This window comes from Chelon labrosus (genome assembly GCF_963514085.1).
Source record: "Chelon labrosus genome assembly, chromosome: 6".
Classification (NCBI taxonomy): domain Eukaryota; kingdom Metazoa; phylum Chordata; class Actinopteri; order Mugiliformes; family Mugilidae; genus Chelon; species Chelon labrosus.
In genome coordinates this window covers 1,186,047-1,210,331 of record NC_140342.1, presented here as the reverse complement: position 1 = coordinate 1,210,331, position 24,285 = coordinate 1,186,047, and the positions used below count along the sequence as shown (strand labels likewise).

At 44.3% G+C, this 24,285-nt stretch overlaps 1 protein-coding gene across 1 annotated transcript in view; it reads right to left on the bottom strand.

The window, feature by feature from the left end:
* The window catches only part of dlgap1a (discs, large homolog-associated protein 1a), a gene marked incomplete at both ends in the record, with an annotated part of 66,216 nt that overhangs the window by 16,339 nt on the left and 25,592 nt on the right, over positions 1-24,285 (bottom strand). The window contains 3 exons of the mRNA XM_084546216.1: positions 128-286; positions 425-550; positions 12,388-12,512. Of these exons, the coding sequence (XP_084402342.1) occupies positions 128-286; positions 425-550; positions 12,388-12,512 (410 nt within the window). The remainder of the gene's footprint in view (positions 1-127; positions 287-424; positions 551-12,387; positions 12,513-24,285) is intronic.

The following is a 24,285-nucleotide window of genomic DNA, read 5'->3' as shown; positions in this document are numbered from 1 at the left end:
ATTTATTTGCCACGGTCCTAGAGACTGGTGAGTAGAAATGAACATGCAGAAACACAGACACACAGCTCAGCATAATGTGTATGTAACTGAATCCCACTATTTCTTCTACTGCAGTTCTCATGAATACCTGGATGCCTATCGAGAGACATTTGCCCTTCCTGAGAGCTTCTTTCTTGTATTCATCCCGGTGGTCTTCAACCATTGATCCCCTGCTCAGTACTGAGGGGGTGGAGGTACTGGCTGTCATGGTACTGTTACTTACATGCTGACTGGCTGGTCCATGGACCTACATAGGAATAATCATGAGATTGAAAAACATATTAATTCCACAAATGCTAAACACTTTTGGTGGCTATTACAAAGGAATGACGTGATTACTGTGAAACTGAGACTATGATTCCACTACAAAAACAAAAGCGCTAACCTGAGCATTAGCAGCTTCTATGGCAGCTGTCAAGGCCTTCATGCTGTCAATGCTTTCTGTTGAGTTACTGAGCCCTGATTGGATAGTCATGTCCCCTCTGGGTCCCTCCTCTTCCATGTATGCATCCTGGTTTTGTAAGATATGGAAAAACTTTTCTCAAGAAGAAGTGTTCATTTGATCAGTATCACACAATATGACATTTTAATTTGACATGACAACAAAGGAAAACATTGCATCTCCATGAGGGCCAAACACACTAAGACATTAGAAGCAAAGAGAACATAAACAATGGATCATTCGCAACAGTACTTATTATTCCATCTATTCATCTGTTAGCACCTAATTTCCTTTAATCAGTCAACCTAGAGCTCCTGTAAGTACTACTGTACAGAGATAATGAAAAACTAAACAAATATTGTCCTAAATTATTAACAGATGAGTAAAACTACATTGAGATTTGCCTTATATGTTATTTAAACATACTATGCCCCCCTGATAATGTCTACCTCTTTTTTTTGGTTGTTTCTTTTCTCTCAAATATTTATACAATGATTCATCATGGGAAGTGGATTTTTTCTTGTGTTGTTCAGGTCTGGTTCTTTGGTTGTAGTTGTAGTTTGAATGTAAGTTTGAATTGCTGTCAAAAGGCTGTCAAAATTAACAGGTTAATAACGCATATTCCTTTTAATGCCATTGTTAGGGTTAGGGTGTTTATTAAGGAGTGCATGTTTTGTGATGTGATCCCGATGCAATGGAGGCTGGATGGCGTGCTCTAACTACATAACAGGGCTCTCACGCATTAAAATAAGTTTATGCTCGCAGGCTTCCACTTCCAGCTCTTCTTTGACGTGTGCACGCATTCGCCTTCCATTTGTGGAAGGCGTGGTTACGGCGCTACTATTTCACCTGGCAACTAGAAATACTATTTTGTCCTATCGATTGGCTGATAGACTGTTTAAAAAAGAGATTAGTAATCTATGAATGGATGAGGCGAAAGCAGACTCCTCTACTTGAATCAGCGACCTATGTTAATAATGTGCGGCGAATTTTATCACTTCTCAGCGTGAGAAGAGTGGTGTGGGAACTTAATGAAATGCATGTGTCTCACTTGAGAGCCCTGTTATGAAGTTACAGCACACTATCCAGCCTTCATTTCATCGGGATCGGGACCACTGTTCATCCCAGCCATACAGTCTGGGTCTGTGGTACCAGCCAGCCCAGGTAGCTGGGCTACACACGGATTTTTTTTACACATTTGCAAATCTGGTTACACACACACAGATTTTTTTTTACACATTTGCAGATAATTTTGCTACAATAATGGCCCCATATATCACATTATGAAACATTTTAATTCGATCAATGTACAGATCATATGTGATGCACAAATGCAATTAACCAACATTGTGGTGTGTGACAGCATGCCAAAGAGTACATTTTTGCGCACCTCCACTCCAGTGAGTAGCGTTTCCAATTCGCTTTCTGTGAAGTTCTTATTTTTTCCCATCTTACTCATTCTTATGTTTTAATTTTCTGATCGTGCAGAGAGGGAAATCTCAGGTGCAGGGTCAATTTAAATATAATTTGCATATTCAAATGGGGTGTGGACAGGGAGGGGTTGGGTACAACATGTGCGCTCATTTGGGATGTACAAAGGACATGTGCTTCTGGATCTGAGCGTGCGCCACGTTTTAGAAGGAAATCCACGCAAGTCTTTGTACATGAGGCCCCAGAGCCCTGAACTCCTTCACAGGAACCACCTCCACCCACTGGTTCAGGTACGTGGACGACACTTAGGTCAAAGTCAAGACACAGGAGGTGGAATCTTTCACACAGCACATCAATGCAGTGGACAGCAACATCAAGTTCACTCGGGAGGACATCAGCGGAGACAGTTTGGCCTTCCTGGACTGCCTGGTTCATGTGGAAGAATACCAAAGCCTCCCACCACCCCTGGAACACAAACTAGAGGTCATCAGAACTCTTCTGCACCGGGCACCTAGGCTGTACCCACAAGATTGGATGGTAAGGAGAAGGAGCAGAAACACATCAAACAAACACTCAAGACATGTAGATATCCCAACTGGGCCTTTGTCAAAGGCTCAAAAAAGATATCCCAAAAAGGACAGAATCAGAATCAGACTTTATTGGCCAAGCATGTTTACACATACAAGGAATTTCCTTTGGTCCAAAAGAATAGACCGTGGCTACCCTCCGCGGAGCCATCTTGGAAAATTGGGGGCAGGAAAGGGGAGAAAAACAAGAGGAGAGAAGAGGAGAAAAAAGCAGCTCCCAGACTAAACTCCTCTGGGGGGAGTACAGTGTGGGACCAGGAAAAAACCTCAGCAACATAAGCACATATGAGCACACTTCACAACATAAGAGGTCAAAACAACTTGCACCGGGGGAAGGGAAAGGGGGGTGGAGGTGTTCCAGCGTAGACAGGCATCCCCGGCCACAGCCAACTACGGCACGGTCTTCGGACCCCGCCTGCTGCACTGGATGGGTAAAGCTGCGAAGGCGTGGGATTGGGGGTAGGGAGGTGAATTGCATATGTGCATGTGTGTGAGTGTTCTTGTGCGCATGTGTGTACATAAGCCTGGAGAGTCGCTTCGTCTAGCCTCCCAGTCAGTGCCTCAGTTCGCAGGATGTCATCGCGATAACACAGCAGGTTGCCATGGAGACGTCCCTGATTGGGTCCCAGACAAAGTCAACCATCAACAGGTGTCCATGAAGGAAGGGAGGCAGGGATGGGACAGAGCGTCTCACTGCAGCGATCTCCTGGGGGGTTTGTTCCAGCAGCGGCCTTGGCCAAGGCCGGCTGGCTCCGGAATGCAGATTAGAATATGATTGTTTGGGTTAGGGCGAGTACTCGCATTTCAATAGACACGACTTACTCTGTTTGTCCATTCTGGTCTTCAAATCTGTTCATCCACCTTGCAGGCCAAAAGCTTCTCCAAGATGTTTCCCATATTGCGGTTACTGACCGCATTCAGAGCACGAACAGCCCTGTTCAAGGTGTTATCCATGTTGCGGTTTATAATCACAGTCAATCTCTCCAAGGTGTTATCCATGTTGCGATTTAAAACCAAAGTCAGTGCGCTGATAGCTCTCTCCATGGAGTTCTCCATGGTGCGGTTACCGGCCACAGTCTGAGCGCTAACAGCTCTGCTCACTCCATCAATCAAGTCGGGCAGCTTCATGGGGCTTTGGACTGCTGACCCCGTCTTCAGAATTTTCCAATACACCAGGGCAGTGCCTAATCCAATCAGCAGAAAGCCTGTTATCATGGTGCCGAATATATAAAGATCCTCGATGTCCTCTACGGAAAGAATCGCCAGGCACACGACCCTCCACTTCTCCCAGAGTCCATCATGTATCCGGCGGCAAACGTTCCGTCAGGGCAGGCAGGTTCCCCCGAACCTGAGCTTCTCATCGAGAAGATTCTGTCAATTGCGCTGAGAGACCAGTTGACCAATTCCATGATTTAGAATTTAGAGAGCAGTGCGGAGAGAGGCTCTTAAAGTTTGAGACAAGACAGGACGAGACGAGACGTGAGAGAGGAGGAGTACAACAAAAGGAAGCACATTGTCATTCCCTACGTGGCTGAGGTGTTGGAAAAACTCAGGAGAATTTTCAGGAAACACTGCATTCCAGTTTATATCAAACCAGGGAATACACTTAGGCAAAAACTGGTCCACCCTAAAGACATAACACCCAGGCAGAAACAGAGTAATGTGGTGTACGCTGTTCAGTGCGGTGAGGAGTGTACAGACTTGTACATTGAGGAAACCAAACAACCCATCCACAAACGCATGTACTAGCACAGGAGAGCCAGCTCATCAGTAAACGATTCAGCAGTCCACCTACACCTGAGGGACAGAGGACACTCCTTTGAAGATAACAACGTCCAGATCTTAGCCAGAGAAGGCAGATGGTTTGAAAGAGGAGTAAAGGAAGCCATCTATGTCAGACTGGAAAAACCTTCTCTATACAAAGGAGGTGGACTGAGAATCAGTCTGCCATCTATTTACAATACAGTTTTAACTTCTGTTCCCAAGAAGTTTCAACCCCATTCACACCTTGAGACTGGAGCATCTGATGGACAAGGGTCGTTAAAGTACATTTTATAGGGAAGGAGGACAGGGACAAAACAACCCCCCACCCCCTTAACGACGGGTTAATACCTAATCGTTAATGGAAATTAGCTGGAAATTAGCGGTTTCTGGTTGTATAGACAAACAAGCAAGTTCCAGTAGAAGTTTCCTACTTAAACCTCAAGCTTCCCAACAGTCCAATAGAACTGAAGAAGCTACTCAGATGAGTGGTGAAACGTCTTCTCAAAAAAAAAAAAAGTCCAGTTGCCTTTTTTTAAACGCTTTTTTTGGGATATACCATGACCTGGATGTCTGAGAACCTTCACAGACAGCTGCAGCGCATCTAGGACTGCAGTGAGTTAGATGAGAAACAAGTGAGTTCCTTGCTTTAGTAATGGCATTCATCTCGGTATATGAGATACCCATTTGCGATGTAATGCCCTGTTTAATTTCTTATCCGTATAAAGTTGATGGTTTCTATAATAACAGTCGTATTTAGAGCAGTTTTGCATAAGGATGGAGGTCACTGAGGGCCGAGGTGGAAAATGCATGGCCCGCTACTGCTACATATACTATGAATTCTTAGATTGTACGCATGGACATTTACTACATTTTCCTTTAGGGTTGAATATAATATATACAGGATATAGTTACTAAGGTCAGGATGGTAAAGAATATCTGTGTTTTCATAGGAAGAAGCCTTCAGCAGAACCCAACTCATGTGGGGGACCTGAAAAGCCGGACAAGTTAGAGAGACAGAAAAAGAGAGAGCTATGACAGAAGAGAAGGGAGAAGAGAAGGGAGAAGAGAAGGGAGAAGATACTTTCCTACCTCCATCTGAGTAAAGCATACATGCAGCACATGCATATGATGCAGATATGTATATGCAGACGGACAGGAAAAAATTTAGTTCATGGCATGCAATAGTGCTATAAGAGACAGAGAATGAGAAAAAGATGAGGAAAACAGAGGTGCTCAGTGCATCATTGCAGGTCTTGGAGGTTTTTTTTATGTTATTATGAAACAATTAAGTACTCTCCATTTAATATCCAAATAAATTGTATGATGCCAGTCTGTTCAGTCTCTGCATTTAACCCATTGAACATAGCTAAACAGTAGTGTACACTATGAGCAGTAGCCAGCCACGCATCCAAGCACCCGGTGAGCAGGTTGCACAAGACACCTTAATGTCCCTAATCCGCTTCTCTAACCACTAGACCAATTTAACAATAATTATAATCATTATACTATATGAATACAGTATACAGTATATACACTGCCTGGCCAAAAAAAAAGTTGCCACCTGGATTTAACTAAGCATATTGGTACAAGCCTCCTATTGGATAATTAATGCATGGGTGATTATCTTTCAGCTGGCAACAAGTTATTTAACCCCAACTGATGCAATGAGTAGCTTCTCATTTCTTAAACAACCATATCGAAAGACACATCCCGTGGTCATGGAAAAGATATTAGTCTGCTTGAGAAGGGTCAAATCATTGGCATGCATCAAGCAGAGAAAACATCTAAGGAGCTTGCAGAAACTACTAAATTGGGGTTAAGAACTGTCCAACACATTATTAAAAACTGGAAGGATAGTGGGGAACCGTCACCTCAGGGTAAGAAGAGAGGCAGATGAAGTGATGAACCCATCATGCCTAGTGCCTACTGTACAAGCCTGTGGGGCCAGTGCTATGATCTGGGGTTGCTGCAGTTGGTCAGGTCTAGGTTCAGCAACATTATGTGCCCAAAGAATGAGGTCAGCTGACTACCTGAATATACTGAATGACCAGGTTATTACATCCCATTTTTTCTTCCCTGATGGCATGGGCGTATTCCAAGATGACAATGCCAGGATTCATCAGGCTCAAATTGTAAAAGAGTGGTTCACGGAGCATGAGACAGCATTTTCACACATGGATTGGCCACCACAGAGTCCAAACTATAACCCAATTGAGAATCTTTGGGATGTGCTGGAGAAGGCTTTGCACAGTTGTCAGACTCTCCCATCATCAATACAAGCTCTTGGTGAGAAATGAATGCAACACTGGATGGAAATAAATCTTATGATATTGCAGAAGATTATCGGAACAATGTCCAACAAAATATTAGAGTGTGGGACCTTTTTTTTTTTGGTCAGGCAGTGTAGTATATGTATTCATATAGATCTCTGATCACCTTTGGAGGTGGTCATAATGGGCGTATTGTCAATGGCAGCAAAATAATTAATTAAATAAATCCAAACATTTGTTAGATTTGTGTGATTGGTTTGTGGCCACTGCTTGTGTATGAGGTTCCCTTGACAATAGAGGAAGCTTTGGAAAGGAAGATCAACAACTTTCTCAGGAGGTGGCTCTGTCCCCAGAAGTTTTAGCTCTATTGGCCTCTACAGCTACGGCACAAGCTGCAGCTGCCAATTACATCCATCGTGGAGGAGTTTAAGACAGCAAAAGTCCGGTTAGCCATGATGTTGCGAGACAGCAACAACCAGGCTGTGCGGCAAGCAAACATCATGGTCAAATGGTAAATGGTCTTGCTTTTATATAGCGCTTTTCTACCTATTGGTACTCAAAGCGCTTTACAGTCACAGACTCATCTACCCATTCGCTCACACATTCACACACCAGTGCCATGCACTGGGAGCAACTGGGGGTTCATTGTCTTGCTCAAGGACACTTCGGCATGTGGCACATTCTGGGGATCGAACCGCTAACTCTCTGGTCCGTGGACAACCCGCTCTACCTACTGAGCCACAGCCGCCCAAGACAGTAAGGAAGTGGGAGGCCAGCTGAGCTCTGAGGGAAACGGAAGAACACGTACAACATGCAGACATTGTGGTGACCCAGGGGTGACCCAGGGGAGGCTGGGCCTGGGAGTCATCACCTGAGCAAGCTGGATGGAGGCAAAGGCAAAGGACCAGAGAGGGAATGGTACAGAAGGAGATTCAGGCAGAGGAAGGGGGTTGACAACCCAGGGCAGTAGCCATGAAACAGCAGGGCAGCTGTACCCTGTGGGACAGTGTCTGGGGAAGATCTCTCAGTTGGAAGGACATTTGGAATACGGAGGGGCAGGAGTGGAGCAGCAATTTTTAGTGTGTGTGTGTGTGGGGGGGGGGGGGGGGGGGGGGTTCTAGGGGTAGTACATGAGCACTGCAACCACCTTTGGCCCCTGTTTCAGTCTCCAAAACTAATGCAATGCATTTCTAGATTTTCATCATGAGGATATGCAAATAATATTGCATTTAAAATGTACATTATAGCACAACGCTATATAACCCAAGATATATATTCACAAACAATCACATACCATGGTATTAAGCAATTAATTTATGTTTTATTAGGAACAAGTGTGAGTGACAAGAACACTGTGTTCCCTCCCTCTCCTCTCATGTTCTGCCCTTCTTCTTCTTTTATGTTCTCTCTCTCTTCTCTCCTGTTCTCTCCCTCATCTTCTCCATGCTCTCCTTTGTCCTGACTCCTGGACTTCCCTTCCTCATCCTATAAAGAACTCAATGTTAATAGTCCTGAACATGGAAGTGTTGAAATATTTTATGTTAACTTAGAACAAACCTCGACAGCCTTGATTTTGATGAGGAAACATTCATTTCTTTTGTTGTTCTTTTATCTGCTTTTTGTGCGTGCAGACCAAAACCTTCTGCACGTTCAACAACAACAAACCCTGGTTCACTGCAGAACTGAGACGACTACGCCAGGACAAGGACGTGGCCTACAGGAGTGGGGATCGGGACCTGTACAAGTAGGCCAGGAACAAGCTGACAAAGGAGATCAAGGCAGCAAAGAGGAACTACACTGAAAAGCTGAAGGACCGTTTTTCTGCCAACGACTCTTCTGGAGGAAAGGCCTGCAGACCATTACCAACTACAGGAGACCATCCCCCACCCTGTGGGGAGCCCCCGCCTGGCTGAGGACCTCAGTGAATTCTACTCCAGGTTTGAAAGGACTTTCACACCTTTCACTTCCCCCACCATCTCCATCACAAAAGGACTAGCAGCACCCTAAACCACCCCCGTACCCGACCCCCTGCCTGCCCTGAGGATCTGCGAACAGGATGTGCGTCAACTCTTTCAGAGACAGAGGATTAGGAAGTGTCTCCGTCCTGCCTGAAAGTCTGTGCTGACCAGCTGGCTCCCATCTTCACCCAGATCTTCAACAACTCCCTGGAGCTGTGTGAGGTCCCCTCCTGCCTCAAACGCTCCACCATCATCCCGGTTCCCAAGAAGTCCCCTGTCACAGGATTAAACAACTACAGACCAGACACTGACATCTGTGGTCATGAAATCCTTTGAACGACTGGTGCTGGCCCATCTGAAGGACATCACAGATCCCCTGCTAGACCCCCTGCAGTTTGCCTATAGAGCAAACAGGTCAGTAGATGATGCAGTCAACATGGCTCTCCACTACATCCTGCACCACCTAGACTCTGCAGGGACCTACGCACGGGTCCTATTTGTGGACTTCAGCTCTGCATTCAACACCATCGTCCCGGAGCTTCTCCACCAAAAACTGTCCCAGCTCACTGTGCCCCCCTCCACCTGTCAGTGGATTACCAGTTTCCTGACTGACAGAAGGCAGCAGGTGAAACTGGGTAACTTCACATCCAGCACTCGGTCCCTCAGCACTGGTGCCTCCCAGGGATGTGTTCTCTCCCCACTGCTCTTCTCCCTTTACACCACTGACTGCACCTCAAGGGACCCTTCTGTGAAACTCCTGAAGTTTGCAGACGACACCACCGTCACTGGACTCATCCGGGACGGCGACGAGTCTGCATACAGAAGGGAAGTGGAACAGCTGGTCCTCTGGTGCAGTCAGAACCACCTGGAGCTAAACCCGCTCAAAACTGTGGAGATGACAGTGGACTTAAGGAAGAGACCCCCATCAACCCCTCCCTCTCACAATACTCAACAGGACAGTCCCCACAGTGGAGTCTTTCAGGTTCCCAGGGTCCACAATCGCACGAGACCTGAAGTGGACCTCCCACATACACTCTGTAAGGAAGAAGGCCCAGCAGAGGCTGTACTTTCTGCGTCAGCTCAGGAAGTTCAACCTGCCTCAGGAGCTGCTGATCATCTTCTACACTGCAATAGTCCAGTCTGTCCTGACCACGTCCATCACTGTCTGGTTTGGATCCGCCACCAGACATGACAGGGACAGACTGCAGAGAACAGTCAGGGCTGCAGAGAAGATCATTGGTACCGATCTTCTCTCCATCCAGGGCCTGTACCGGTCCCGGGTCAGGAAGTGGGCCAGGAAAATCTCCTCAGACCCCTCACACCCTGGTCACAACCTGTTTAGACTCCTCCCCTCAGGCCGGCGTTACAGAGCACTGTACGCCAAAACCACCCATCACAAGGACAGTTTCTTCCCCCGGGCTGTCGCTCTGTTGAACTCTGAGCAGTCACAGAGTGTGAGACCATTCACATGAACAAACAATAACTCTGCACTATTGTATATACTCACTGTACAAAACCCTGGTTTGGTGTATATATCTGCTCTTATCCTATATTTTATGTGTACAGATTGAGATTTATTTTATTTTATTTTATTTTATTTTATTTTATTTCACTTATTTAAGTTGTTTCTGTACTAGAGAGAAAAGTTGCCGGAGTCAAATTCCTTGTTTGTGTACATACTTGGCCATTAAAGCTGATTCTGATTCTGATTATTAATTATTTCACATATATTTTGTTGTTCTAATCTGTTTTAAATATTCTTTCATCCTAGCCTTTATCATACTCTATATTATTATTTTATTCCTCTTATTATTTAAGATTTTAATAGTTTTATTGCATTTCATTGTCTTCATTTCTATTCTTTTCGAGTTTCTGAGAGCAGTAACAGGGATGAGCTGATGTAGGGGATTTTCTTCATTGAAAAAAAGGTTTTAAGCTCCAACAAATAGCTTTAAGTTACGTAAATGAACACCTACATGGCATTAATGCAAGAATATGTACTACTATAAAATAGAATTAGTGCATTTATGAATTGACAGCTTTCTGTTTCCCTCCTGTCACCTAATTACATGACAACTTGAGTGGAAAAATAAGTCAATCTTCTGCTGCCTTTTTCTTTTTGGCATTCCTAACACAAAGAATAATGTTAATTTTGAATAACATCAAAATCAGTGGATGGCTCTAGAAAACTGTCAGTTACCATTAACTTACTGGGCTTGCATTAACTTTGTTTGCCAGCTGGTTTGCTTAATATTAGCTGACATGCCACAAAGCAAGACATAGTTTAGTTATTTAAAGAGAAAATTCTACATTATTAACTTATTCAATTACCGTTTCATTCTTCTGCTCTGTCTGTGGCAGTGATTGACGTCAACCCCGTGTTAGCATGTAATGTTTGTTTGTTACGTGTTTTCGGCTCGCAGCAACGGGGCGAATCATGGTAGATTTGTTTGTTTGTTACGTGGTTCAGTCTGCATCAACGGGGCGAATCATGGTAGATTTGTTTGTTTGTTACGTGGTTCAGCCTGCATCAATGGGGCGAATCATGGTAGATTTGTTTGTTTGTTACGCGTTTCAGCCCTCATTAACGGGGCGAATCATGGTAGATTTGTTTGTTTGGCTCGTGGTTATTAGTTTCTATATTAGTTGTTGATAGACATCGAATGGTGAGGAAAACAGGGTTGTGCAGTGGCGGTGTGGAGGGGGGTGACTCCAGGACGCTGGAAGTCACTGTTAAGCCTTCTCGAGGTGTCGTGGGCCTAACTTAACGAAACATCGGTGAAGGGAGGTGCCCACTTGAAAACCCCAATGATATGCTGCATACTGCTGTTGTCTTCATGTTACGTGGTAGCTATGGTTAGCTGCTGAGTGGGCCATACAAGCCAGCAGCGTTTAGTTAATGTTTTACAATGTCTGAACTATGCTGCTCAATGGGCTTACAAGCCAGCAGCTTTTACTTAGTTTATGTAGATTATACGTTAATTGTCATATTATATGACCATAGCTTTGGTAGGGTCTCTTAGCTGAACAGGGCCTCTAAATGTGTTTTGCCTGGGATTGGCACAAGGGATTATAACATTTTATCCTGTGTATTACTGAATAACTATAATAATAATAATAATAATAATAATACATTTAATTTATAAGCGCCTTTCAAGACACACAAGGACACTTTACAAAACACAAGGACACAAAACAAGACAGAGCAGAAAAAATAAATAAAAAATGGAACAGTGCAGTCACGGGGAGTAAGCTTTCTGGAACAGGTGGGTTTTGAGTCTGGATTTGAAGATAGGGAAAGAGTCGATGTTTCGGATGTCCGGTGGGAGTGAGTTCCAGAGTTGGGGAGCAGAGCAGCTGAAGGCTATGCTCCCCATGGTACTGAGGCGGGCTGAGGGCACAGAGAGGTGGATAGAGGAGGAGGATCTGAGGGAGCGGGAGGGGGTGACAATGTGGTTTACTTTCTCGGGTGGGTTTGATCAGATGGCTGTGATTGGCTGGATGGCTGTCAATCAATCTAACTTGACCAATGGGTTTTCATGTCTGGGGGACTGAGGTGCGCTCCATTTCGGTACGCTGGTACACTGCCAGGGCGGGCAAACGGTTTCATACCTTAGGAAAAAGTGGGGGGGATGAAATCACCTTGTTGAAAAAGAGGGGGTGTTGCAACATCCCCATCCCCCACGGGTGTGACGCCCATGTGGAGGGGCAATGGATAAAGTTCCTGCTAAGATCTGTCTACGATGTACTCCCAACACCTCCAAAGATGGAAATTGAAAGGAAGTAGAAAAGATCAAAGGCCCAAGACAAAGGCCCTTGCTTCATTGGCTTTCTCCGGCCTGGGGAGAAGGCAGATTAATGGCAGATTAACATCACATACATTCTTTGTGCAGTACCTGTGCTGACTCTGTGCTGCTCTGGGCTGTGATGGAGATATATGGCTTTGAGGCTGTGGAGCAGGTGGATGTCCGTGGTGGCACAGGTGGAGGGGTTTTCTTATAGGTGGTGATGCAAGATGAAACTAGAAAAAAATAAGAAAGAGAAATGATAAATAAAAAGGAGACAGTTAATCCTGTGATACTGGAAGTACCCCCATAATCGTGCTAACTAACGAAGATGCACAATCTCAGCCTCACTGGATAAGTACAATTTCTCTACATTCAGCTACAGCCTTCTTCAGATCTGGTTATATGAATGATTTCTGACTAATAAGAACTGGCCAGCATAAAGTACAGTTGCATACAAATCCAGGACATACCTAGGATGCATTGATTATAAACAGGAATTAACATTTTAAATTATTAAAAAAAATTATTTAAATTATTTAGTAGGCTGTGTGTAAAATACGTATTGGCACGTGGTTAATTAACGTGTTGCTGTAGCTATGTGGAGTTGAGTTATGAATTTCCTAAGTTCTGACTGTTATCTTTATTTATTTTGACTTCTATGATTTTTCTTCCTCCTCCTCCTCCTTTTATGTCAATGTTAGACTTCCTAAAAATGCCACTTTAAGTTAAAAGTACTGTACTGTCTACCATTTGTTTCTGTATGGTGACCTAATGGTACAGTAATTTTAACTCTGGGGGACTGTTGTCTTGTGTTGGTGTAACCACAGTTGTGAACACTGCGCATTTTGTTTATTATGAAAAATCTAAAAAATACTTTGAACAGAAAAGTACAAGTACAAGTACAAAAAACCTTAAAGGAATGCTGAAATCTTTTGCCAAGGGATACAAATTAAGTTTAAGTAGAAAATGAAAATACTCCCTCAATGTTTCAGTCTTCTGACTGGGTCTCAAAATGTGCTTAACAAAACTAAAAAGAAACATAATCCTCTTAATATTTTCAGTTATAACTATTAAGATATGAATCTGATGAATGAAAGCTTTTAGGATTTGCTGTTACTTAAGTGTATTCAGTCTGATCTTTTTTCAATAACAAATAAAATATGTGACTAAATCTGTTAAGCTATTGGTTAAATATCTGTCGTCATGACAGATATTTAACCAATAGCTTAACCAATTAAGTCACATATTTGATTCAACAGAACATCAATACTAAAGAAAACACTTTTGGACTGGAATAAGGAATCAGTGATGAATCAATCAGTTAATGATGAAGCAGTGCAGCAAGTGTTCACTGCACAGACAGGGAGCCCCTGTTAGGAGTCTTGTTCGTCATCACATGTTGAACATCCACTGCAGCCTGTCTGGATCACCTAGAGGAAAGCTTTACACTGTTATGGCCCGGCTCCGAGACCATGGCAAATAAGGGAAACACACGGGGAGTTACATCAAAAGAACATATTTATTTTAACAAAGATAAATTCCAAAAGGAAACATTAACCATGTCATTCAACAAAAAGAAACTACCAACCTAGATCAACCTAGGAAAATGCAAACTAAACCACACAAGAAATTAGAAGAACTCAAATCAACACAGCATGGTGTGAGAGAGACAGAGAGAGAGAGTTCGGAGGAGGGCGGGGTTTTATGGGTCTGGAGACAGTGGCCAGCTGCCTCCAATCCCATAATGGCCAACCAGCTACCAGCACCCTGAAAGACAAAAAAAAGACACAAACACCAACACCAAACCAGCAAAGGCCCTGGGGCCTGGCCCGGAGTGGCTAATCGGGAGGACCGGGACAATTCCCGCTGGGCCGGTCTGACTTTCGGGCCACGAGGCCCGGTGTTCAATTATTATTTTTATTTGTTTATTTATTTTGGGCCGGTGTTCAGTCATGGCACTGAGTGGCTATCACGTGTATGCTGTTACCGCTGTCGCTGGGCTGTCTCCACTTGGAGCTCTTTTTCTTTTTTTGCAGACGCAGCCTGACGTAACACATCTGTGCACACTGCACAGTGTCAGTGGTGTTTGGAGCCTGGCTCCAGCCCCAGAAGTGCAAGGGTGTTTGCAAAATGGAAAATAAAAAGAGCAAGGGTGGCGCAGAAAAAGCAAGAATTAAAAAGAGAAAAGCACTGGAGACAGATGCAGCCAAATGTGCAGAAATCGGCAGCTTTTTCAATAAAACGTGCTCGCGGTCCGAAACGACCAATGAAGATGATGAAACCGGTAAAACAAGATGTTGAACAAAATGCAACTTTACCTGCACCGATCAAGTTAATTAATTAGCCTATCAAGTCAATGAATTGCGTGGCGTTGTAACATATAGCCTGTCTAACCTAGCGTTACATAATTTAAATAATAGTATGATGCGACGCCACATAACTGGCCACAAACTTTGTCTTGTAGCACCTCAGATGCAAGATGCATCACCAAGCACCTGCCATGAGCCCACAGGTCCAGAGTGTGCAGGTAGGATTGCTCATTAAGTGAATATTATTAGTATTAATATAATTAAGAGTATGGTGTAGACCTGCTCCATATGATAAATGCCCTGAGATAATAGATGATGATAGATGATTCAGCACTACAATAATGAAACTGACTTGAATTTTTGATTTGAAAAAGGGGAGATTTGTGTTGAGATTTATGACCATTTTTATGATTTAGTGTCAGAGGCAGAGCCAGGAGCCAGTGGTGAGGATGAAACAGGTGAGCTAGTGTGTGAACAAGCAAGCATCAGTTCCAATAAAACCACTTTCTATGCCCAAATGATATTAAGCAACCATTACTTCCACTGAATTGGAATTATTTTAGAAAACATACACGGAATTACAAGGCTTTAGAGAACAGTGTGCTACTGTAGGCTTAACATGTTATAATTACATTATTTTAATATAATAGGTCGTGATCTAAAGTGGGCCGGTCTGAGGCATGAAACTCCAGGGCTGAAAATGAGTCCCACTCCGGCCCTGCCTGGAGCCGTCACAACACAGACAAATAAATATGTTAAGTAATGCATGTGTTTTGTGTGACTGTCAACTGTTTTCATTGCAACAGTCTCTCATGTAATGCAGTGAAACAAAAGTCTTCATTGCTGCAGAACAGCTTTGAATTGTTAACCCACTTCGTGTTCCCTGAAAGAGGTCTTTTGTATAATTCTGAAATGTACATTATTTTTCATAAAACCTCTTTATTTTAACCTTTGGCTTTTCAGTACTTACCTTTGTACCATTTCAAGCTATTCATTAGACTTGCACGCCTTGAATTGCAATAAATAATTGGAAAAATTAGGGTGTTCTAAAACGTTTGACCGGTAGTGTATATATACGCATATGCATGCACACATATACATGCATACATACCTAAAGTGGGTAAAAAAAACTAGAATAAAAATAAGAATAAACTACAAACTATGGCCCCTGACAGTAGACATAAGTCATAAAGTGACTGGTGCAACCCCTGAGTTGGCCAGGTGCAAAAGGAATGAAATGAATCAATAAATATATTATACAGTATAGGTCTCTCAGATGAAGTGTGAGGGCATGCAATGTCCAGAGTGCAGAGTCCTAGGTTAGTGTGTGTGTGTGCGGGGAGCAGAACGGGGAGAGGGGGCAGAGCAGGTAAGGAATTGAGCTTCCTGACAGCCTGGTGGATGAAGCTGTCCTTGAGTCTGCTGGTCCTGGCCTGAAGACTCCGCAGTCTCCTCCCTGATGGCAGCAGACTGAGGAAGTTGTGTGACGGGTGGGTGGGATCACCTGCAATGCAGAGGGCTTTGCGGGTGAGACAGGTGTTGTAAATGTCCTGGATGGAAGGGAGAGACACATCAATTATCTTCTCAGCTGCTCTCACTATGCGATGGAGGGTCTCACGGCAGAACACGGTGCAGGCGCCATACCACACAGTGATGCAGCTGGTCAGGATGATCTCGATGGTGCCTCTGTAGAATGTGCGCATGATGGGGGCCGGTGCTCTGGCTTTCCTCAGTTTGCGCAGGAAGTAGAGGCGCTGTTGAGCCTTCTTTGCCAGTGACGCGGTGTTGGTCGCCCAGGAGAGGTCCTCTGTGACGTGCACACCCAGGAACTTGGTGCTGCTCACCCTCTCCACAGCAGCACTGTTGATGTTCAGAGGAGCATGCTGAGTGTGCGCTCTCCTGAAGTCCACAACAATCTCTTTTGTCTTTTCCACATTCAGAGAGAGATTGTTGTCTCCGCATCACATAGCCAGGCGGCTCACCTCGCTCCTGTAGTTGGTCTCATCTCCGTTGCTGATGAGACCCACCACAGTCGTGTCATCTGCAAACTTGATGAATATGTTGGAGCTATCCCTCGGTGTGCAGTCATGGGTCAGTAAAGTGAAGAGGAGGGGGCTCAGCACACATCCCTGGGGGGCCCCTGTGTTCAGGGTGATGGTGCTGGATGTGTTGGTGCCAACCCGTACTGCCTGAGGTCTTCCTGTCAGAAAGTCCAGCATCCAGTTGCACAGCGAGGTACTGAGCCCCAGTTGTTCCAGTTTTTGTATGAGCTGTTGGGGGATAATTGTATTGAATGCTGAACTGACATCAATGAACAGCATTCTGACATAGGAGTCCTTAGTGTCCAGATGTGTGAGAGCTGAGTGGAGGGTAGTGGTGATGGCATCATCGGTTGAGCGGTTGGACCGATATGCGGGGGGGGGGGGGGGGGGAGACTTGATGTGATGCATGACCAGCCATTCAAAGCACTTCATGAGAATGGGAGTGAGTGCAACTGGACGGTAGTCATTGAAGCAGGAAGGAGACGACTTCTTCGGGTCCGGGATGATGGTGGTGGCTTTGAAGCACGTAGGGACAACAGCCTGACTCAGTGAAATGTTGAAGATGTCTGTGAAGACATCTGTGAGTTCCTCTGCACAGTCTCTCAGTACACGACCAGGTATGTTGTCTGGACCTGGGCCATAGTGTGCACCAATCCTGCTAAGGGATCTCCTCACACTTGCTGAGGACAGTGTCATCAGCTGGTCGCCAGATGGGGGTGGAGTCTTCTGTGCATGGGTGTTGTTATGTGCCTCAAAGCGAGCAAAGAAGTCATTCAGCTCATTCAGCAGAGAGGTGGAACTTTTGCAGATCTGTGGTGTGGGCTTCTAGTCCGTGATGGTCTGTATCCCTCGCCACAGACTCTGAGTGTCTCTGCTGTCGCTGAAGCGATGGGCTATCCTCCTGGAGTGCTGCCTCTTGGCCACTCTGATGCCTCGGGACAGGTTGGCCCTAGCTGTCCTCAAGCCCACCTTGTCTCCAGCTCAGAAGGCAGCGTTTCGAGCCTTCAGGAGCCTGTGGACCTCCCCTGTCAGCCATGGCTTCTGATTGGCCCGAACAGTGATGGTCTTGATGTCCGTGACATCATCAATACACTTGGCTATGTAAGCAGTGACAGTCTCTGTGTACTCCTGGAGGTACAGGTTATTTTGATAAAAAAAAATGAACGGATGAGTTATAAAAAAATTCATCCTCGAACAGTTGTCATGAATAGTAAATAAAGTACTGATAGAAATGCCATTTTTTGGTCCCAGGCAGTAAACATGTTTAATATTGTTGTAAAGTCAGGCATTTTAAGAGAGGGATTTGCTCTCTTTTGGATGAACTGTAGTTTTTTGCATTTACGCATTGGCTTCGCTGCTCAGACCTTAAGATTAAGTAATTAACCTTGGTTCTCTGAAACACTAGTTACAGGTATATCACTATGGGACACGGTCTTTGCCCTGTCCTCCAGAAGCTGTATAACACGACTGCCGTAGGACACGGCCTTTGCGCTGTCCCCCAGAAGTTGTATAACACTATGTCAGTCTTGACTGGACAGAAATTACATCTGGTGCTGGGAGGAGGGACTTCCTCCTGCCATAAAAGCCTGTTATAACGTTATATCCTCAGTCTGATTAAGCACACCTCTCCCCTGCTCAAGCAAGGTGCATGGTCCAGTGAGGTACCTCACTCATGTTTCAGAGAACTGGGGTTAATTACTTAAAGTTCTCTTTCAACATTCATCTCAGTATCTCACAACAGGATATAGACTCCCGAATTGCCAAACAAGCTGTGATGCTAAGAGATCTAGTTTTGTTTTGACTGTATTTCTGATATATTTGAGCCACCACCCCGCTGTGGATCTTCCAATCCTTGTAGCAAGGATCACCTCGGGATCACTCGGCAAGTACACTCCCCAATTCAGTGCACCTGACACATGTGTAGCCTTTAGCGATAACACGAGAGAGCTGTTCCACACAGTCAGTTTGTGTGTCAACATGTGCAGCTGATGTGAGTGCAGCCCTCCTTGTCTATTAATATATGCCACCACAGTGGTACTGAATTTCCTTCAGAAAGGGCAGAAAATGTTTCAGTTTATGTGTGCCAACTGCATCCATGATCTCCATGTGCCATTTGCTTGTCCTGCCTTCGTGTGTGGTTCTCCAGCCTGAGAGAGGCATCCGTTGCAATAACTTTTCTCGAGGACACACGCAATGGAGACCAAAACTTGCCGATGGTCATGTAGGATCCAAGCCCAGTGACGTGACCCACCACTGAATCAGTCTCATATTCAAATGACCGAATGGAATAACTGCCAGCACTGACGACATCAGTTCCAACTGCTGGAGACACATTCTGAATTTTAGCAGTATTCATGGGTTTCACCAGGTCCCTTTCCACAGGTGTTTAAAATCAAGCACCTAGATTATGAATGTAGACTGCATGGTGCTTGATTGAAACACCTGTGGAAAGGGACCTGATGAAACCCATGAATCCAACTTTGAAAAAATGACAGTGCACTCACACTTTCTGCTGACCAACGTGCTTTGAACCCAACTGAATCTAGAGAAAGTCCTATGAATGTAATGTTTTAGGTTAGAACCAACACACTCTTTTCCCAGTTTATCATAAAACCAAAGTCCGCCAGATGTGATGTGGGCAGTCTGGTGTTAGCCTGAGTTTGCTGCGGGGATTGTACTGCCAGAATCCAGCTGTCTATGTTTGTGGCTAAATGCATTTCTCCCTTTGTCATGTACTGTCTCATGTATCTTTTTAGAGCATACAGTTCTAATAATGGTCGCAGACCCCTGCCCTTCTTTGGGACTGGAAAGTGTTGTGTTGTACGGTAAGGATTCACAGCGCAGAGAGAGTGTAACACTGAACTCACGTTTGATACCAAAATACCAACACACTTAGGCTGCTGCCTGTCCAGTCAGAACACCCAACTCCTGTTACAGAAGCACTTCCGGTCTTAGCTTTTCACAGTAAGAGTATGCTCTTTACATTAAACACCACCACATCTCCCTCATTTAGCTTAAAAGTAACTTCTTTTGCTAAACAACTAAGTCAAAGTCATTATCAAATGTTTACTACACATTTACTTTTTTGTTTTCTTAGCTCATATGGAATATATGGCTCATTTATAGGTACATTTATAGGTCCTAGTCTTTTCTGGAGACTTGGAAATGACTGTGTTTTTAGGCTGAGATGTTGTCTCGGTGATGATGTTTCTGAAAGAGTACACTCAGGCAAAGGAATTATGTTTATTCTTATGGAACCTGTTGGGCTGTTTACATGCTAGGAACAAGGTGATGAGTGTGTTGATACCTTGATACCATACTGCCTGGAATCTTCCTATCTGTGATCCAAAGTGGTTGTCCCGCGGTGAGAGGACTCATATCTCTAACACAATGTCTTCTGTTGAAGGCTGAAGCATCTTTTGACTTTTGACCTCCTCTCCTTTTCTTTGCCCTCCTACAGCAGATTGATCAGGAAGATCTGGAAATAATGTAGTAGCTCTATTGGACAACAGGAATCAATTGTCGCTCCCATTCCATCCCGAGCCCACAAAAATTCTCCCAGCCCATTCATCGAATTCTCACCAAACTTGGCGTGTATCATCTATGGACAAAGATTATGAAAAGTTCTCAAAAGACCTTTAGCAGAGTTATTCATTACAAAGTTAATGGCTAATTATTTTTTATGGCGTGGGACAGTATAACTCCAAAGCTAATATTTTGTGAAGTATGTACCAATCCTCCAGGTGTGAAAACTGACCCAGCAGTTCACTGGCCGACAGTAGCATGTGACCTCTGATGTCATATAAAATGCGCTGTTTGGCCTGTGTTCTTTCTCTTACTCCCTTACTCTCTTACTCTCTCCCCCCACTTCAACTCCACACCTCCACGTGGAGACCCCAAGCTGCTCGGCTGCAGCTGGCTGCCAGGTAGTCTGCTAACAAAGAGCAACTACTCTAGGCCTGTTCTCCTTACAGCAGCGAAGTGAGATCCTGCTTGAGGAATCTGCACCAGGGCCCGTATTCCTAAAGATTCTGAGAATAATAATGACTGTAATGTTATATTAAAATGTTAATGTTGAAAAATTTGGGATGCACAACGCTACCTGTTTCAGTTGCATGCCCATTGAAAATGAGAGCATTTTAGTTCAATGCAAATATATTAAAGAACCATATATGTGTACTTCTGAGGATTAACATGTGTTTCATGGAGCAGAAGATACAATGACTAGTTGCCTATAAGTATTCTAATAGTGCAGAAAGTCAAACTTTAGAGGCATGTAATCAATAGTCTTTATTGGAATTGCAATTCTATAGCTAATGGCAACAATGTCAAATTTAACTAGAAGATGTAACAAACACTTGCTACAGTACATCAGTCAAGCACAGAAGATGCAACCAATAGGCTTTGTTCAGCCGCAAAGTCAAGCACAGAAGATGCAACGAAGAGTTACCAATAGCCTTTGTTTAGCCGCAAAAGCATCTCGTTCTCGAAGTTCTTTGAGCCAATGTATGCTCTTCTTGGCTGGAAGATCAGCCCTGCAACACTAAAGAGCCTTTCACAGGCTGCTGAAGCAGGGAGTGCCGTATTGAGCTTAAGTGATGGCTGGCACACAGCTGGGGAGGGCTTCAGTACCTCTACTGTGTCTCCTGGGCACCCCAGGTACGCGTCCAACTGCTGGGTCGTTTCAGGAAGCCCGGTCTTCTTCAAGGAGGAAAAGAAGTTTCCTCTTCCTCAGATGACTGGGAGCCCTCACTGACGTGATTCTTAGCCTGACAGTCCAAGTGGCTTCTGATATAGTCAAGGCCTGTGTAATAACAAAAATCAGGACAATTTAGATTACATGACAGTACTGTAATTGTGAATTGGATAGTGGTGTGTGTGTGTGTGTAAATGTAATTTGAAACTCATTTCACTGTCTCCATGGAAATTACTTATTCTTATTGTATTAAGGGGAAGTTGAGAAGTGAGACACTTACCAAGTTTGAGGATATGTTCGTCATTTGTCCAGCAGGTCTTAAATTTGGGAACTAGAATGGCTGCGGCTATCAGCTCTGGATCTGCAAGCATGTCTTTAGTAGAGTTATGGTGGGGACCAACCATCCCATCTGCACACTGGTTTCTCCCTGCAGAACATCAAGTGCCTTTGCAACTGGGCTCATTGTCTTCGCATATTCTGCAAGAAATGCAAGTTCCACAGGAGTAAACCTGTACAAAGAAAAAAAGAAAAACAACATGGAACATTTAACCTACATGATGTAGCACCTTCAACTGGAGGAACAGATATTTTAAAAGATACATTTTTGTCATATGAGACTTTTAGAAATGTAGTTGTGTTGCTACAAATCACATTCATAATAAGTGTGGGGACTGCATATTAGCATAGTGCATACATGTGTTCTACAGCATTCAAAGTAAAAAACTGTGACTTAATCTATTGTTATCACTTCATTAACTGAAAGACAAAAAAAACAAACACTTACTTAGGTGTATCTAGTTCACTGCAGACAGCTGCAAGGGCCCCTTCGCCTTCTTCTCTTGTTATTCTCACTATTCTTTCTACAGCTGAGTAGAGTGAATTCCACCTTGTAGGAACAGGCCTTACGAGCTGGAGTTTGCAGTGGTCTTCAATTACTTCAGATGCAGTGACTGATCTTGAACTTTTGTTCCACAGGCTAGAGCATTTGGCAGATGTTGACCGTGACACACGCTTGTACAATGGGTTGACCTCTGCTTTTGAGGCATCAACTGTGGACACTAAATTCAGGAGGTGGCAGGCACAACGATGGTGCTTGGGTAGCTGGTATTCCAAGTAGTCATCTTCGTCCAACAGGGCTCCAGTATCAACAAATTCAACAAATTCAACACCCTCAACGCTTTCCTCTTCTTCTTCATCAACATCTTGGCCATCATCGTCCTCTTCTCCATCACTCTCTCCTACAGGTTCAGGATTGTTGTTCTCGTCAGTCTGCCCATAAACTCTGAAGGCTTTCAGGAAGTTTGACCCGTTGTCAGTTGTAGTGCGAACGATCTTCTCTCTGATATTGAATTCTGTGTGAATATCATATATCATAATGCACCAGCCAGGGCAGAAAATGTATGTGACCCTTTAAGTCGCTTGCATGCCAGGGCAGTACAGGATCTCTTTATGGTCTGGGGGTTAAACCAGTGTGCAGTGACACCAATGAAACCGCGACGGTGTGCCGTCCAGCAGTCTGTTGTTGTTGCTATGGGCAGCTTTCAGTTTTATTTTCATTTCAGCGGAGGCCTTTGTGACTTTGTTTACAACAGTATTGCGTGTCATGACATTTGTATTTGGCTGAAGATGTTGCACAAGATCAATGAAGCGAGGTTGCTTGACAATGTGTAGTGGGTGCAAGCCCTCGACAATGAATTTGAGGATCACTTTATCCACACTTGCCTGGGACACTCTTCGAGCCTCCCACAGCTTGTTGTTTGGAGGGTGAGGCCAAAGAATCTTCAGTGGATGACTTCCTTTTGAGGGCTGCTGAAGTGAGTTGTGTGTACCTCTCTAGACGAGTGGGGTGTTTCTTCTGTGGAGAAAAAGAATGCACATGTACAGATTGAGATCTATATTATTTCTCTCAAACCACAAGCTCAGACTGTCTAGCACTTCTGCTGTATTAAATACCATGCTTGAAGTTCTGGTTTATGCATTTATGTTAAGCAGAGAAGTACATTGCCACTTAAAGCTGTTTAAGGACCAGGTGCAGCTGCTGGCATGGCTGAAAAGTAGCACTGTTTATGGGATAATACGAATTTGAATTCATTTTAAACTGAGCTTTACAAGGATCCATAGGGCCTAGCCATAGCAAACATTGCAAATTTAGCATTAGTACGTCACTAGGTTACTACAATATTTTGTCAGTAATCGAGGGATAAGAAACTTTCAGCTTACCTGAATATGCTTTTTCAAATTAGATGGCGAATTTTTGAAAGCCATCAGCTCGTGGTACTTGGGTGCGCAGAGCTTGCAGCGCATTTGAAAGGAGTTGTTTTTGCATCCAACCATTTCGAAAAATTCTTCCAGGTACGGCCAGGGGTGTACAAGGGTTGGCTGGTCTTCCTGGCTACCAGCCTCCTCGCTGGTGCTAGGTTGGGACATAGACCTATCGCTCGAATTCTCTTGATTCTCTGCCACGGACATCTTCGTACAGTTATATCTGCTGTGCCTTGCTGGAGTTGTATGTGATTTAGCATGTGCAGGTGCGATGGACACGCCTACAAACCAATAGGGTGTCAGAATGGTATATGTTTATTAGGGATGGCTCGATCCGATACTTAGGATCGGTATCGGCCCGATATTGGTCAAAATTTCAGGATCGAACATCAAAAAAAATAACTATAGCCCGTTCGATCCGATACCCAAATGCTCAACTTAACTTTGCGCGACATGCCGTAAACAGAGAGCAGCTGCTGCAAGCGTGTGTAAACAGAACCTCGTGACAGTGAATTAGCCTAGTGCTCCTATCATGTCAGCTGTGTGGAGTTACTTTGCACGCAAGGAAGAGAAATGTAAAACAGCCGAATGCAACTTGTGCAACGCGAGTGTCTCAAGGGGTGGCAGCAGCACTGGACGCAAGTGTTTGTGACAGTTATTTAAAGTTAGCAGTCACTTAGTAGGGTGCCCATTACGT